At 28.9% G+C, this 18,441-nt stretch overlaps 2 protein-coding genes across 2 annotated transcripts in view; one reads left to right on the top strand and one right to left on the bottom strand.

The window, feature by feature from the left end:
* The first annotated feature begins 677 nt into the window (after window positions 1-677).
* On the top strand, window positions 678-2,743 carry ArgRS-m (arginyl-tRNA synthetase, mitochondrial). The gene is made up of 4 exons (XM_065512989.1): window positions 678-765; window positions 859-2,020; window positions 2,175-2,529; window positions 2,590-2,743. The coding sequence occupies exons 1-4, from the start codon at window positions 730-732 to the stop codon at window positions 2,741-2,743; spliced, it is 1,707 nt and encodes a 568-aa protein (XP_065369061.1). The 5' UTR covers window positions 678-729.
* The window catches only part of mRpS9 (mitochondrial ribosomal protein S9), a 62,786-nt gene continuing 47,058 nt past the window's right edge, over window positions 2,714-18,441 (bottom strand). Inside the window, exons 7-8 of the mRNA XM_065513000.1 lie at window positions 2,981-3,143; window positions 2,714-2,890 (exon numbers count right to left, since the gene is read on the bottom strand). Of these exons, the coding sequence (XP_065369072.1) occupies window positions 2,799-2,890; window positions 2,981-3,143 (255 nt within the window). The 3' untranslated portion in view covers window positions 2,714-2,798. The remainder of the gene's footprint in view (window positions 2,891-2,980; window positions 3,144-18,441) is intronic.

The raw sequence follows: 18,441 nt of genomic DNA, 5'->3' as shown, positions 1-18,441 counted from the left end.
AAATTTCACCATTAAATGTAATTTTGCTATTCTAGCAACCATTTCAGCCCATTATCAGAAGTTTTCAAACAAAAATTATTTTAACAGACAGTATAACATTAATTTAATATATAACCAGACATTAATGTACCATAACGTTAAATAAATAAAAAATAATAGATTAGATATATTTCAGAGTAATATTTTATTTTCGGTTGTACGGAAAATATATTATTAGAACATATTAGCACCCTACCTTCCATCTTTAAGGGCTTATATATCTTATTATTTAAGTTGGAAACTTTTATATAAATATTGGAAAAAATCCGATAATAATTGATTATCAAAAAAAAGTGGTCCATGAATAACAGTTACAAATAACCAATATTATTTTGATAACCATTATGAAAAAAAATTGTTTGGTCTTTGATAACCATTATAAAAGATTTTTATTTCTTTTTGGTCTTTGATTATAACCATTATAAAAGATTTTTATTTTTTTTTTTGGTCTTTGATAACCATTATAAAAGATTTTTATTTATTTCGAATTCACTGTGTTTTTGCAGTAAGCTTTTCAATAAGAAACGAATTTTATTTAAACGCTTTTCCCTTTATGTTCAACAATTACCAATCTGGCACCTTCATTACAAGAAAACTCTTTTACAAAACAACAACAAATCACATTTCACTCAATCATACTAAAATGTAACTGTCAAAAACAGCTGGTCATAACAAAATAAAAACAGAAAAATGTCAGGTTTGATACGTAAGTCCATAAGTGATAAGGTAATTTATATTATTTCATTAATTTGACGAATTTATAAATAATACTCATAAATTTAACTGAATAATTTAACTGTTTCTTTTATTTTACAACAGATCACACAACTAGTTAAAAATCACAATGTATATTACGAGCTAGAAGTACCCACGAAAGCAGCATCAAATGGTAAGCCGGCATTGCAGTGGTCAGTAAAGGGAAATGATGCAACCAGCAATGTGGAGCTGTTAAGGGAGGTGGAAAATTTGAACTATGACAAGGAATTGGTGGAACAGACAAAATTTATACCAGCTAATGGTAAATTTCCAGCAAAAGTAGAATTTACTTTAAATGAAAGGCCCTATATGGAGACCCTGCTAATGGGAAATTGTATGGAGGACTTACCTAAACGTAAAGAACATATGGTATTTGAATATAGTTCTCCCAACATAGCTAAACCATTTCATGTGGGCCACATACGTTCCACCATCATAGGCAATGTATTGGCTAATCTACACCAAAATCTTCAATATCCCGTAACAAAAATGAATTATTTGGGTGATTGGGGCACTCAATTTGGCTTGTTGCAAGTGGGAGTGGAGCTATTACAAGCTACCGAACAGCAAATGCAAGAAAATCCCATAGAAACTCTGTATAAAGCTTATGTCACCGCCAACAAAGAGGCTGAGACAGACACTTCTATAGCACAAAGGGCTAGAGATTACTTTAAAGATTTAGAAAGCGGCAACCAGTCATCGGATCTAAACAAACAATGGCAAAATTATAGAGAGTATACTATTAAAAATTTGGAAGCTGTTTACCACCGTTTAGGGGTATCTTTCGATGTTTATGACTGGGAATCCCAATATAGCCAACAACAAATCACAGCAGTTTTACAACAACTAGAAAAGAAACATTTATTGCTGCCGGAAAAGGATGGACGTAAAGTTGTAGTGGTGGACAAACGTCGTGTACCGGTGATCAAAAGCGATGGCTCCACTTTATATTTGGCACGTGATATTGCCGCTCTTTTGGATAGATGGCAACGATTTAAATTCGAAAATATATTCTATATCGTGGAGAATGGACAAACAGATCATTTTAAGGCCTGCTTTCAAACCACTTCAAAATTGAGTGATGAAATAGTGGAATCTAAAGCGAAACATGTAAAATTTGGCCGCATACATGGCATGAGCACTCGCAAAGGTCAAGCGGTATTCCTTAAAGATTTGCTGGATGAAGCAAGAGATATTATGCATGAGAAACAATTAAAAAGTCCCAGTAAGTATATTGTTAACCATATTTTAGATATTTATGGGGACCTATTGAGGGTCAGATTAACTGTTTAATTTTCCCTGTATATCGTTTTCCGAGCTTTATTGTTAATCGCATATAAAATAAGTCATATTTAATTGTATTACTGTTTCTTTACCAGCTACTAAGGTTGATATAACATCTTCAGAAGTGGCGGATGTCTTAGGTGTATCTGCTGTTATTATAAACGATTTGAAACAAAGACGACAAAGGGATTACGAGTTCTCCTGGGATAAGGCCCTACAAGTTAATGGTGATACCGGCATTAAGTTGCAATACACTCACTGCCGATTAAATAATTTAATCGAACAAAACTGTAATATAAATACCAATAGCCTGCAATTCTCATGGAAACATCTCGCAGACCCAGAGGCCTATGAACTGTTAAATGAAATTGCCCGATTTCCCCAAATATTATGGCAGGCAAAAGAACAGCTAGAAGCATGCATTTTAGTAAACTACTTATTTGGTTTAAGGTAAGTTTATGAATTAAATCTAATATTAATTTATTAATATTTAATTGTCTTTATGTTTAGCAATAGCACCAGTCGGGCGCTTAAACGTTTGCCCATTAAATCAGAAGCTAATTTTGAAAAACAACAACATCGTTTGATGCTATTCAAAAAATCCAAAGAAATACTAAAACAAGGCATGGAAATATTGGGTTTAAAACCTTTAAATAAAATGTAAATTTTATTAACAACACATTAGCAACAATTGGAAAACCATACATAAACAAAACATATTAACGTTTCTTCCATGTGTATTTGCGGCGAGCACCTTCTTGGCCAAACTTCTTACGTTCACGGCGACGGTAATCACGTGTTAGAAGACCAGCTGAAATCATAAAACAAAATGCATTTTAATTAAAACCAATCAACTTTTGTTCTCAATATAAACTATACTATAAATTATATGTATATTTACCTAAGCGCAACGATTCAATCATTTCTTGATCAACGAAACTGCGCAAGCACATGGCAATACCCCAACGTATAGCGCCAGCTTGTCCAGAACTTCCACCACCCTCTACATTAGCTTCCACATCACATTTGCCTAGCATTTCGGCAAAGATTAAAGGAAACAGTACCTAAAAATAATAAAAAATAGAAACAAATATTTAAAAAAAATGGAAAGTTTTTGCTGGGAAAAATTTAAATGTATGTACCCATATTGTAATATATACATAAGTATTTGATTTATAGCAATAATATCAATCATTTGTTTCGTAAGTAAAACAAATTGTGTTGTCCAAATTAATTCTCCAAATTTCTTTTCTAATTCGCCTTTTATAATGTTACAAAGTTCAAAACACTTTTATTTTGAACTCTTGCCTTATAGAGCGTTGTCAAAAACAACGTCATTTTTAAGCGTAGGATTTTCTGTTTTATTGGTCAATTTTGAAATTCAATTAATGTATTTCCAACTAGTGACATACTGAGTGTTTTGAAAACGTAAAAACCTGATTTTGAAAAATGTATTTGTTTTTATTTGGTGTTGCTTTGCAAACAACCAAACAAATTTTATAAATATTTTGCAGCCATTAAACCAAAACAACGAAAAAAAATCCCCAAACATGTTAATGACAATCAATCATAATGATTTTCAAGCATAGTCGTAAACAAAATAAGTTATAACGTCGTAACTATTTTCTTGTAGTTCTGCTGCATATTGGCTATTAGCTAAATAAATGTTTATTTTTCTTTTACCAGATTTTTTAATTTATGCTCATAATGCTGGCTCGTAAACAAATTTACGCATTTAAAAAAAGGGGTTAATTGTATAATAGCTTAAAACTTGTTTTAGAACTTTTTGTATGTAATTTGAGAACAAGTGTTTTTTGTTTCTAGTAGACTAAAATACACATGACTCAGGTCATGATCATAAACTATTTGCGTTAAAAGAATTTGATGTCTCAGCAAAAACATTACTTTTATAAGCTACATTTAACAAATTTTTAATAAACGTGATATGATATTATACTATAAAAACGTTATTTTTTAGCAAGCCGTCAATTACTTTAACTTTGCTTCTGTTATGAAAGTCTAATAATTTAAAAGTTTTAAAATCCTTGAATATAAAACGATAGATCTTTGACCTGAGTGGTACATTAATGTGCGAAAAACTAAAAAATATTGTTTATACCTTACAAGAAAACATACCAAAATAATGAATAGGAATATCATCCGAGACGCATGGCAGGGTAGTATACCTAGTAGTATACTATCTCCAATACTTTGGATAACAACCACACATAGTTTTCTAAGTATTATTTGTAATGAATTCTAACCTGTTTCATATGCAGATAACTGCATCGATTCAATGATAAGTGAAAAAAATTTGGGCAAAGACAGATGTCTAATTGTTAACCCAGAAATGCTGAAATAATTCTTCTTAAATGCGAGCTTAATATTTTACAACACTTGACCTGTAATAATACATAACACCATCTCCAATTAAGGCATACGCCTAAAAAGAGCATCGTCCAGGAACAGCAAATCGACCTATACCTTCGTATAGGAAGCCGAAATTCTCGAACTAGTTAATGAGTTTTATGGTCAATGCAAACTTCGAAGAATCGTAACGCGGTACAGTTAAACAATGCCACACATTAACCAATACTAGTGAAACATAATGTGCTCTGACCTAGTGTTCCCATTTTCATCATCCCTACATCCGGAAAATGTGTTTTCATGAGCAGATACAAAGTTTCGATACTATTTTCAGTAAAGTCTGATTTTATCAGAAATCCTGGCGTACCGGGGTTTTGTATTGTTATTTTCGAAGACGTTATGCATGCGTGATACATTTCAAGTCTTCGCAGAATTATCTTCGTTTCCACGAAGGCAAAGAGTTGCCTTTCTGTTTTCCCTCTTGAATGTACTGAAGCTTTGCTGCATTATTCTAGGATTCCACCATGGTTACCGGAATTTCCTAGGTCCCTGCCGCTCCTTAAATGAAACATAGAAAGCTTTCCTTAGTGACCTTGATGGAAAAATCACAGAGTCGTATAGACTCCATTCAATGTACCCATTTCTGGATGTGGTATGGTGTGTATGGTATCAATAAGATTACGGAATTTGGCCTAGTCAGTTTTCTTTGGATGTATAAAGGGTATTTCCATAACCAGATTAAGCTGTATCGTAAAAAGTATCTTGTGGTGATCGGAGAATAAGCAATCGAGCTCTCCTATTATTAGTATAGATAAATCAGCATGATCTGACGAGCGCTTATATAAATATTGTGAGAATGAAAATCTACCATATTCCCATATTCGATCGATTAAGGTTGGCATTCATATTTCCAATCCAATCTCCAACAGGATTGGCCAATTATTTAATAAACACTGATGATAAATATTGTTGTCATCAGCAAAGGAATATATAAGATTGGAATTTCGACATACAAGAGATTAAAAAAATAAGAAATATTCGACAAGATAATTTAATAGCGAGATTCACCGAAAGGTTATTATTAATCTAAAATTGGAAATTAGTTCTCGAAAATTAGGCCAGAAAATAAAACCTAAGTTTACTTTTTAAATTGTTTTCTATTTTCAGAATGTAATTAAGTTCTTATTATTTTTTTTTGCTAATATAAGGTTTATAAAGGTTTTATATATTTTTTGGTTTATTTTATTTTTATTCCTCATACGTTATTAATAAAATTAAGAATTATTTTGGATTTTGACCAATTAATCAAATATTTGGAAAAGTCACAATTGCATATTCAAGCACTGTATACATTTTTCAACTTCCCTTCAGAAAAGTTATTAGATAAACAATTTAAAATAGAATTTTCTGAATTTCCCCACATTTAATTAATTAAGAAATTACAATATGCAATACCTAAATACTCTAGTAAATATAATTTTGTACAAAAAAAAAATTGTTCAATCATGTTAATTTCGTTTTAAACATCTTTTTTAGGTGAGAAAAAATTTGTACGGACAAATTGTTTGTATTCAAATGAGTTGAAGTTAATTAAAATTGAAAAAAAGTTTACAACGAAAATTGCATAAACTTTTTGAAAACTTAATTAATGAATGAAAACTGTTTTCCAATATTTAACATTGATAAAAAATGACAAAAATTCACATGTTTAAACAATTAATTTTCAATATAACAACAACAGCAAAGCAAGTGTAATTGTTTTCACTAAATTGTTTGACACACAGGCAAACCGACAGACAGACATTTTACTTACAAGAAGATGGTGATAAAACGTAGTGGGGGAATTAGAGAGGCAGGGACACACGGCCAGACAGACAGACAAACAGACAGAAGTACAAAAGAGATAAATAGAAAATTATATACCGCTACATTTTAAATACTTGTACATACAACAAAAATAAACAAAACAATCGTACAACAACAATAAAAAACGTTATTTTTTGTTACCGTTATATGAAAATATAACAACAACTATTTAATAAGTCACATATTTATATGTGTGTGAACACAGTGGAACCCTTTGTATATTAAATGGCAATGAATATATAACTTCTAAACTATTGGTCAGATCAACGCTAAACATGGAATTTGATTAAATGAGAAGTTAACCCTCTAATGCTTAAGCATGCCCAAGGCATTAATCGCAAAAATGGCAATAAATGCAATTATAAATAATTTTTCAATTAAAAAACTCTTGTAACAGTTGCTAAAAAAACGTACTTAAATATTTTAAAAAGCTTTCAAAGTTTTAGCGCCCAATTATAGTAAGCGACATTTTCTAATTTTTTTTTTATTGCAAAAACTAAAATTTTATGGACCGACTAATGTTTTAGCGTTTTCAGAATATCAAAATTATTAATAACTTAAAAATTATAGGGGGTAAGATTTTATCGTAAGTCAAAGTGGCACAGATACCCAGGTAAGAGACCATTGACAGCTGTCAAAAAAGTAATTTCGAACCGTATGGTTTTGTTTACATTTTTTTAATTCTGCCATTAAGAGATCTTAGAGCGATAGAAAAAATAAAATGTAGTAAAAAATTGATGAGTGTGTGAGACGAGATATATGATTGTTTTTTATATGTTTGTCCCTCTTTTAAATCTTCCGTGGTTTATTATAAATTTTCTTTTGTTAATTTTTCGTAAATTTTTTTTGTTTGCCTCCGCCATATTTCTAAAAACAGCTGATTCGGGTTTATGTTAGTCTATGCACAGTGGTATCGAAAAAAAAGAAGGAAATAAATATGTAACTTCTAATTGGTTAGATTGGTTTGAATGAAATTTCACATGCGCAAAGAAAAAGTGTTGTCGAGTTTAAGTTTTGAACCTTGACCTCATGGGCCCACCAGGGCCGCGACCAAGGGTCCTCAAAGTAGGACACCTCGGGCATGTTATATTTTTAAAACGATCCAATTTCTTCGTTTGTGTTACGATTTCAAATACAATCTTCATACACATACAATCTTCCTATCGAGCACTATATACAACCTTGTCCTAGCTCTCAAATATCTCTTATAGCTTATATTCGGAGAGATATTCGCATTTGAAAATTAAATTTTCAAAATTTTTACCCACCATACTCCATTATTTTTGATAACAGTGGTTCCGATTTTCTCCAATTTTCGTTTGTTGGAGTAACAACACTTTTATATGTCAAATAGAAAAAAAATTGTTTAAAAATAATGACTAAGTCCAAAGTTATATTTATTCGAATTTAAAAAATTTTAAATTTCAAGAAGAAATTCTCCTGTAAAATTTGTGTTTTGTCGCTTACGATAATTTGGCGCTAAGGGTTCGATGAGTGCCTTGAGGCATGCTTAAGCATTAGAGGGTTAAGCCATTTGCATTTTATTTGCAGTAGAAATTTTGCAAAAAAATATGAGTCATTGTTTGCTCACATTTTACAACTCTGCCAACAATATTTTATTTATTATTTATTCATACTTTGCACCGATCGGATAAGTAGTTTCAAAGTTCTATATACAATGGTCCCACTGTGCTATGTTTTACTTTTGTTGTGGCAAATTCTCGTTGTAGTTGTTGCTGATGATGTTTGTCTAAATAAATGTAAATGAAGAAAAATCAACGAAAATGAGAAAAATTTACAAAAAAATACAAAAAAACCAAGTATTGCGATGGATTAAAATGCGACTAAAGTTTAAATAAAAACAAATTGTCGAGTTATAATACAATAAAAAAAGTATACGATCATAAAAATACAATACGTTCGTATGTGTAAGTAAAAAAAATCAAATAAATATATATTTTTTTTTGAAAAACACAATAGTTTGGAGACGCAGACAGATGAACCGTGTATTTGCAAACGAACTTTTATGTCATCCGAAAAAAACCGTTTCAATATTTGAATGATCAACGTCGTGGCGAAAAGTTCGTACGGGTCAAAAATTGCCTTAAACGCAACTTAAATTAAAAAACAAGAAAAATAATCATAGCCAAAACCATTTCTCTAGCATTACTGCTAAAACGGCGCGTTAAACAATAAAAAATAACATTAATTCTTAAAGAAAATAAATAAAACAGTTAATTATTGTGTGTTTGTAAACGAACAAAGTTTTAATTTTTGAAATAATATAACGGAAATTACAAAAACGAAACGAGTACGTTTGCCTGTATGAGTGATATCGGATGAAAGTATCATTATCCTTAGAGATATTTACGAGAAAATGTGTTACAACGATTTTCTTATCAAAAAGTAATTGATTCAATATTTCCGTTAATGCACATAAATAATAAAATTAAATTGTATAAAACAATTTAAAAAACAACAATAAATAAAATATTGATTTTTTCTTAATTTCTTACATTCTAAACTAATACGAATCTTACGAAAATCAATAATAAATTTGACTTTGTAAACTATATAAAAAATATATTGTTTTAAAAACTTTAAGAACACTTTTTAAATTTTGAACGAATTTAAAAATAAATTGTACAAAAATATGTGTAAATATTTTAAATTTTTAAAAAAATAAAGCATTTTTAAAAATACAAATTGAAGGACTTTGTTAAATGAAATTTGAAACATGTAATCATAATTTCTAGTGTATCTGTATAAAAAATAAAATTCGTTTAATAACAAATTTTAATCAAGAAAATTGCATGTATACTTGCTTCACAACATAAATCCTAGAATTTATTGCAGTTATAAGTTGGATTAATTTAGAACATGCAATTAAATTTAAAAAAGGGCAATGTTCTCCTCTAACTTAGACCTAAAATTGTTAAACATCTTCATATACATATGTATGTTGGTAAATTAACCCCGGTGTTGAAAGGGTTAACGTTATCCGATTACATCAAAATTCTCAGTATGTTTTTTCTATGGATTTAATAATAATATTCTGAACTTATTATTATTGTTATTATTAAATATAATTGAATTGAGAAACAGTGTAAAATAATGGTATATTGAACAAATTATTGCCAAAAATTGTAATTTCCCCGAGTTCATGGTTCGGTAAAATTATGGCATTGTCCTAATTCTGTTTGGATTTTATTCTCGAATATCCTAAAGATCTAAAAATATTTATTTTATATTTCAGATAGGATTTACTCTTTAATTGGTTGAATGCATCTTTGCTGTAAAGCAGTAATAAAAAAACAACAAAATACTGAGTCAATAAAAGGGTCAGACAATATTTGTAAAAATTAAACCAAAGTTTCCATTGTTTTGTCAATACTTTTTAGTTAGTTTTCTATTTTCAGAATTTAATTAATTATGTTCTCATGTTTTTGTTAACATAAGTAAATAAAGTAATACTAAAAAATACATATTTCTTAACTTTATTTTTCTTTGTATTTTGACCTATTTGGAAACGTTTCTATCTCATGATTTCCTATTTACAATATTTCTAATCAACGAAGATTATTCGTGCAAAATTTCATAAGCTATATATTGTACATATGTAGCTCCTAGATCGCCTTGGAATTATACAAAAAATATTAATATCTACCAGAGCTGTAAATGAATCATTCTTTTTTGATTTTAATTCATTATGAATTAGCTAAATTTTGAATTAATTCATTGAATTGAATGAAATTTGAATCAATTCAAACGAATTAGGCAGAAATGAATTTCAATTAATTTCCAATTCAAATGAATTTGTAAAAATGAGTTGCAATTCATTTGAATTGATTTTGAATTAATTCAAATGAATTAGAAAAAAGAATTAGCAATTCAAATGAATGATTCAAAAATGAGTTGCAATCAATCAAATTCAAGAGCAGATCTCTAGGGGGAATGAAAGATTTCTCCTACCAAAATGAAAATATCCAGTACAAAAATTGAAAAGCCTTGTCCTGTATACGCGCCTGATCAATGAAAACATGGTGTTTGGAGTTTATTTCTTCAAGAAGAACTGATTTTTATTTTGAAATACGCTGAACGACAAAACGTATTTAATATTCAAGAAGCAATTAATAATTTTTGAAATTTTGTGACCCACGACCACCCAACAACAAACTTTTTGCTAATATTTATTTCAAAAAAATAAAACTATCTTCCAAAAATAATCAAAAATCAGGAAAAATAACAATGTATGTAGTTCAAAACACAATTGAGTTTCATAAATAAGGCTAGTTAGATTTAATTAGAATGCATCATTCACCTTAAACAACAATAGCTTTTCAAAATTATCATCTGAAAGAAATCCACGTTTAGGGATGTTTAGAATAGAGGCGTACGAAAATAATCTTTCAACACCAGCTGACGATGGTAACGGCGCATTATATTTAAAGGAAGACTTTTAAACCGTCGATTAATTATACTGCATACTTAATGACATTGAAGAATCTGCTAAATATGCTGCGAATTTCGCGTCGGAGTTGGAAATGAATTGCTATTTTTTTTCTAATTCGTTTGAATTAATTCAAAATCAATTCAAATGAATTGTAAATTAATTGAATTAATTCAAAATCAATTCAATTCATTTGAATTGGAAACGAATTGCAATTAATTTTTACCAAATTCATTTGAATTAATTCAAAATCAATTCAATTCATTTGAATTGGAAACGAATTGCAATTCATTTTTACCAAATTCATCTGAATTGACTCAAATTTCATTCAATTCATTTTTTTGTGTGAATGATTCGCGAATTAATTCAAAAATGAGTGATTCATTTACAGCTCTGATATCTACCAATATTTTTATGTGATATAAACGGCAGTAATTCGCGTTTAATTTACTGCATTTGTTTACCACTTTTGTATGCTAAATATTGTGAGGAGCTGGAAAAAATGTTAAAATTTTCTGCAGAAATATGCACCAATAATTTGTTTGTATTATATAAAAGAATGTATGACAATGTTGGTTGGGGGTAGTGCACTAAATGTTGATTGAAATATATGTATTGCACTATCACTAAATAAAATTGCAGACAATTTAGTTTGTACTACTTTTCACCAACTTTTGCGATAAAATTGGTGATAGTGATAATGTTTTCACTACCACTAAACGCGGATTTAGTGCAAAAACCAGCATTACACTCAATTAGTGCAAAATTTTATCTTCCAATGAACAAAAACATACTCTCACTAAATTTTCAAAAATGAGTGGTCATGAAATTATTGCAGCCAAATTCGAATAATATAAATTTAAAATTTATTTTGTTATATTTAATGAAGTATTTAGGTAGGGTGTTATATATGGCAAATATTTGCTCAAAAAAGCGTAACCATTAGGGTATTAAAATTTTTCAATATTTTATGGTTAAAGAAAAACGTTAAAGTTAACAATTCAAGTATTGATAATTTTAAAAATCCATCATTAAATTTTCATCAGAAATATTCTGATCACATTCCTGTCGAACAATCTACAAATCAATTGAATAGCAAACTCTTTAGTTTCCGTTTTGGAGATATGCTATAAAAAATTTTAGCTAGTTGGACATGATCCTGAATTCAAGTACAATATAAACGTATTAAGAACTTGTGTATGTCGTTCATTAATTCGGATTTTAAAATGAGTAACTAATTCTTTAGTAAATGAATTATTCACTTTTTCTAAATTGTTTATAAGCTCTATCTCTAAGCTCTATCAATGTCACCGAATCTTTGCTTAATAAGGTGGTCTTATAGATATCATTGTCAGTGAACGTGTCTAATTTGAAGTCAGACAGTGCATGATTGGCGTATTTATAAATACGCAAAATAAATACTTTAATCTAAGTTAATATTTTGATTATTTATTGCGATTCTGCTAATATTTCGACAGCATATGTTCATGTTTAGACGCTAAAATTTCTGTTTTGAAATCAATTCTAAAATCATTCAGCCTTTTTTTTACTAAATAACAAATATTTTATTCCGTACCTTTTATTTTCATTAGTTCAAGTACTAAATTACACACTTTGAAAGACTTGTTTTTAGAATTGTAACTTCTTGCAGTAATATTTATAGAAGGAGTTATCGAACCACTCGTCTACAGTGAGCGAAAGACTCCCTTTATCCTTAGTTATTTGTCGAATTTCGGAAACTACAATTTATGAATGTCATTATTACTTATTTAAATTTGTTTATTCGTTTTATTCGATTATTATTCATAAAATTGTTCAAATTATTTGTTATTCGAAAATGGTAATTTTTAAATTGTTCGAATAATTATTCGTATGAAATTATTCGATTAATCGAACGATCATTACTCGAATGGTTACACTAGTAACCACTTTATATAGCACAAATTTGTTTGACGTGTTTACAGCAGTGTTTAAAAAGCTACGATAACTAACAAATTTTTAACTGTTGCTACAACTACTGCTTCAAAAAAGTGTATGTAGCGGTAGCAGTAGCATTTGTCTTTTTTCGTTTTCTTGTTTTTTTAAAACTACTGCTACCTTCAAAATATAAAACTCTTAACAGAGCAGTAGTAATAAAACATGAATTGCAAATGGAGTAGTAGCATAAAAATACAAATCATTGCTACTGCTCTATATCGAGTTTTAATTTTTAAGTTAGCAGTAAAGTAGCAGTTGATGCAGCAGTTAAGGTAGCAATAAAAGTAGTCAAAAAAGAAAATCTTCAGTCATAACACCAAAATTGACAGCATTAAACACTGTGTGTTGTTTTTGTTTTGAGAGAGTTTGAAAGAATTATTCGTTTTTATTCGTCTCAGATGTTCGTGTTGCTAACAGAAAGATCGTGTTTTCTGTGTGTATAACAAAACTTTTGTTTACAACTTACACAAATATAAATTCACAACAACAACACATAATATACTTTTTTGGCTGAAGATTTTTATTTTTGACTTATTTTATTTTTTAAACACTGGTTTACAGCATCAAATAAAATAAAACAAAATTTTGTTTTGAATCATCCTAAGTAAAATAAGTTTTTGAAATAAATAATAGAAATCAAATATATTTAATTAGTGGTTATGTCTTTTTCGTCAAATATTTATCATGCATCAAAGCCCCAAAATTCAAGCACTTGAACATTTTGTTGGAATTTGACTTGAATGCAAATGTAAATATGTTGAAAAAATTAAATATTTTTCAAACAAAAACATATAGCTTGAATTTATGTTTACTTTTTACTGGAGAATGCTATTGAAATAAAGTGTAATTCAACTGTAATTCAATTGCTTGACTATAATCAAGTTTTGAATTACATTAGCTTTTAACTTGAATTCCAGTAAAAATGCTTATTGGGATGTTTTGAATTAGTGCACAAAAATAAACTTAAATCATTTTGAAATCAAATTAGTGCAGAAAAAAAAGTTACAATAAACTGAAGATTACATTTTTTAAAATCAAATAATTTAATTTTGAGTGCAAAATTTTTTAACTCACTATCACTAATGTTTAGTGATGCTGCTAATTTTCAACTCAGCACTAAAGATCAACAAAATGATTGCACCAATTTTGCACTATCACTAAGTATTAGTGCAAACTGCAAAATTAGCGCACTACCCCCATCTATGGTTTATGATTGCGTTACAAAATGCTGTAATATATCAGTAGTATCGAAAGCACTTATTCATTTTTGGGATGCACAAAAACATGAGAGGAACTCCCCATTACACAGCAGTATTATTTTTTTTTCGAGATTAATAGTCTAGAGGCTCTGCTTACTCTGGTAAGCAGTAGGCAGTTATTCGCCTTACTTTACTGCATTTTATCAACGTTTGGTAAGCATAATATTGAGAGAAGCTATATGGAAGCCAAAGCGATTCCAATTCCAATGCTTTATTATAACTTTATCAGTTTGTTACACTTTTTTACAATATGTTCTTAGTTTCGTATTAAAAATCTCTCATACTGATTGAAATATGTGGTAAAAATTAAAAGTTTTCAGTTCCAATTTCCATTCCAACTCATTACGACACACAGTGTCGTGAGTTCATATAACGAGCGGCCAAAACTAGAAGGAGTTATCGCAAAGTAATGAAATTTGGCACACATGTTTTAATTGGCAAAAGATTATCATACATAAAATTTTGTCATTTAAACTTCAAGGATGCGTATCCTTCCCATATATCCTGAAATAAAAAATTACAATAACGGAAAAATAGTTGTAACATAATGAAATTTTGTACAGACATTAATTTTAATATAGTTAATGATTCGTTAAAATTTCGTTCAATTTTCAAAAATGTTAAAAAGGAGCCAAAAATTAATTGTCTTCACTTATAACGAGTTAAATGTTTAACTATACACAATATATAATATAAATCACACATTAAGTTTGGCCATTCTAATTTCAAGGTCTGGTATCCTTCCCATATATCCTGGAACTAAATAATGTACTGAAAATAGTGTGGCATTTTCATTTGGGCTGACACTAAAAAAATAAAAATTATTAAAAATGGCGTAGTAAGCGCAGCTAAATTTATATTTTTATAAATTTACATACTTTTTGCTATAAAATAACAAAAAAATATACCGGTAATAATTGAAAACAATTTTTTTATCACAATTAAATTTCTACTTTTCACAAGAAATCTTGTTTTGTTGATCTCATTCTTATAATGATACATATGGGGTATTCACATGGTCTTCTATTAGTCATATTGTCATAATATATTATAATAGTTGTTGTTGTGTTTTAAACAAAAAAAAGTATTATTTTATGACAAAACAATAAATATAGTTCAAATAGAGTTATTAGTTTAGAACTTTTTTGTTTGAAACACAACAAAAATTTGATTAAACTGTCAAAATATATTAGGACATTATGACAATATGACCAAATAGTAGACCGTGTGAATACCCCAATACAGTTTTGTTAACATATGTAATTAAAAATAGTGTTAATTTTCAATTATTTTAGTCCTGCAGTTATTTCAAACCACTTTGAGTAGCCATATCTTTGGAAAAATATATTATTTTAATTTAATTTTTTTATACTTATTAGTAAAAGTGTCTTCTATTAAATACCATTAGACATTTTTCTAATTTCCAAAATTCAATTTATCTATTTATGGCCACGCTCACAACACTGTGGGACGTAAATTATTTTCTTTTATCGAGCAATTTTATCAGCATTATAATAATATTTTATATTTGGAAATATGTACTTTTGATACATTTTTTTGGTCTGAACATATAAACAATTATATTAAACGTTAGGTAAACTAACTTTTTTCAAATGGATAACTTGTTTTATAATACTAAACTACATATTACTATGTTTTTCCAACATTTAATTGTGTTTGCTAAGCATTTTTCGTGCAGTGTGTTTTCCATAATTGGAATAAAAATTTATATTATAAGGTGTTAGACTTAAAACATGAAGAATGAATGTAATTGAAGAATTAAAAAAAAAAATCCCCTAAAACAAATTAAGCAAAATAATTAAACTGTTCAAAGTACACAACAATTTTGATACTCGAAGGTATGAAAAGATTTTGATTAATAACAAGATTTTTTCAAAAATAAAACTCATTAAAAACAAAAACAAATTTAAAGTCATCTTAATAACAATAAATACAAAATTAAAAAAAATAAATATAAATAATAAATTAAAACAAGTGTAAAGTTTAAAAAAATAAAAAAAAAATATATAAAAAACATCTAAATTCTTAGAAATTAAAACTAGAAGAAATAAAAACATTAATAAACAAATTTGAGATCTGAAGGAGAGATATTAGATAAATAAATACAGCACGACGAGTATTTGTATAAAGCATTTGAAATCTTTTTTGCATTTGTTAACCTAGTAAACCATAAATTTATTAAAGTATTTATTTTTTATTTTTTGCTTTTCTAAAAAAAGAAAAATTATTCTTTATTTCTAAAAGAAGATAAAGTCAGTCAGTCGTCTATTTTGTTGTGATTTTTTTTTTGCTCAGGTTCAAGGGCAGAATTAGTTAGTGGCTGTATTTGTACTAGTCTCCGAGTAGTTTAAGTCAGTTAAACTGAAATTCAACAAGAGCAACGTTAGTGACATGAAAAACATCATCATCAGCTCGTCGTCAGCATCGCCATAATAATAAAATCAAAAACATATAAAACTTTAAAATATTAAGAAATACAAAATATTATGCATGAGACATCATCATCATCTAGCTCATCTTCATCATCCATAAATACAAGTCGAGTAGAAAAAATCTCTCACTGATCGTGATTGTTTGTAGTAGTGGATGATATTTTGATATATTGTTATTTGTTTGCGCATATTTTCACTGCATACAGTGTGACTACTATTAGAATACACAGAGTGAACCAAATAAAGATATCTTTGTTAGATAGAGCTTTTCAAAAATTAAATAAAATTAACAAAACTTAAGTTCTTTTGAAAAAAGTAAAAAAAATAACAAAATTTCTATTAAACAATTTTTGAATTCTCAAAGAGTCTAAATCGATTCAGACTACTATTGTAACATACAGGATGGACCATATAAAATGATCTTTGTTAGTTAGAACTTTTCAAAAATTAAATAAAATGAACAGAACACAATATATTTTGAAAGGAGAGAAAAAACACTAAAACTCTTCATTAATTCTCAAAGAACTTGATGACAGTTTGTGACTATGTATATCTCACGAATGAGTCGGACAATATTCGCTTTAGTAGTCTAAATTGTTTCAGATTTCTCCGTATATAATCCACATTTATTAACAATCCACAAAAAAAGTCTAACTCCCTGTCTATACCTCATACATTTTTATCATGATAAACGTCAAAATGGTTATCAAGATAAAAAATGATCAGGTATACTCGTAGTCTCCATTTATTATTAATATTGCTTTGTTATGACAAAATTGTTAGTGCTTTTGCTCAGACAACTTTGTCTTGACAACAAACGTCATTATTTGTTATGATAAATATTTGTCAAGTATAGAAAGGGAGTAATGAGTTGGCAGCACCAAGTCAGCTTAATACGATTATCAGATTTATTGATCAAAATACCGATTCTTGAATGGGAAATAGTGTTACGTAAACAATGGGAACAATTCTTTTAGCTTTAGCCTAGTACTCTGTACATATTTGGGAAAAAATATGGTTTTTTCATGCGAAAAATTTTACATGGTGTTTGACAGCTAGCTGTTGGTTTTAATTTTGTGCGAAAGAAGTGCTGCGTTATGTTATTTCGTGTGCAAAAATAAGGTTGCCAGATCTATTTCACATGTTTTCCACAATAAAAACAGAGTACTGATAGTGCGAAATTATTTCGCATATATTTCATACCAAATATTTTATATGTAGTTTGACAGCATTTCGCACGAAATTTTGAACAGAGTACCTAGCTTTTGAATGGTGTTGTACAAAAGTACACATCCACTCGTTGACCGATGGGTCCATTGTGATTCTCTTCAAGAAAAAATAAAGCAAAGAACTGACAATCCCAGGAAATTCCATATAATCCCACTACAATCCCCTAATGAATTCGAAAATGTCCCCTGCAGTCCCCTACATATTCTTATTCCTCATGAAATTGTCAACTTTTGTCGGCAATTTTAACAAATAGATATATACGATGTAAAATACTTAACAGATATCAATACCGAAGTGGTAAATAGACATTAGTCTCAAATCAGTATCTACAGATTAAAATTACTGATAGATATCTACTTGTTGAAATTACGGGCACCAACTCCTCTTGCCGATTGTACTTCCCAACCCAAACTCTTGTCCAGGTCCAATAACACTGTGGTACCTGCTATATTCAGATCCTACAGTCCGGTCTGTTGCTTCACGACCGGTTAGTTCGGAGCAAAATCTCCTCCAATACTATCCAGTGGTAATGTCAGATTGGTGCTTTCAACTATACCTCCCACACCTCTAAGAATAATTACAATGGCTTTATTGAGAAATCATTATGGTGAGCAGCTAATTTCGTGTCCGGCCTTGTCAAATGGTTGCCTAGATCATTACACCTCTGGATTTTTTATTGGGTTAATGTGAAGTCAAAAGTCATAATTCGCGAGATATCGGTAGCAATGCCACCTACAGACCAAAAACCACTAAATAAATT

This window comes from Calliphora vicina, chromosome 1 (assembly GCF_958450345.1).
Source record: "Calliphora vicina chromosome 1, idCalVici1.1, whole genome shotgun sequence".
In the NCBI taxonomy this organism is placed as follows: Eukaryota; Metazoa; Arthropoda; class Insecta; order Diptera; family Calliphoridae; genus Calliphora; species Calliphora vicina.
This window is presented reverse-complemented; position numbering and strand designations above follow the sequence as displayed.

Coding starts and splice junctions, on each gene's coding strand:
- ArgRS-m (XM_065512989.1), top strand. CDS start 730: ATGTCAGGTTTGATACGTAAGTCCATAAGTGATAAG. Junction 2,021..2,174: donor GAAACAATTAAAAAGTCCCA/GTAAGTATATTG, acceptor TTTCTTTACCAG/CTACTAAGGTTGATATAACA. Junction 2,530..2,589: donor AACTACTTATTTGGTTTAAG/GTAAGTTTATGA, acceptor CTTTATGTTTAG/CAATAGCACCAGTCGGGCGC.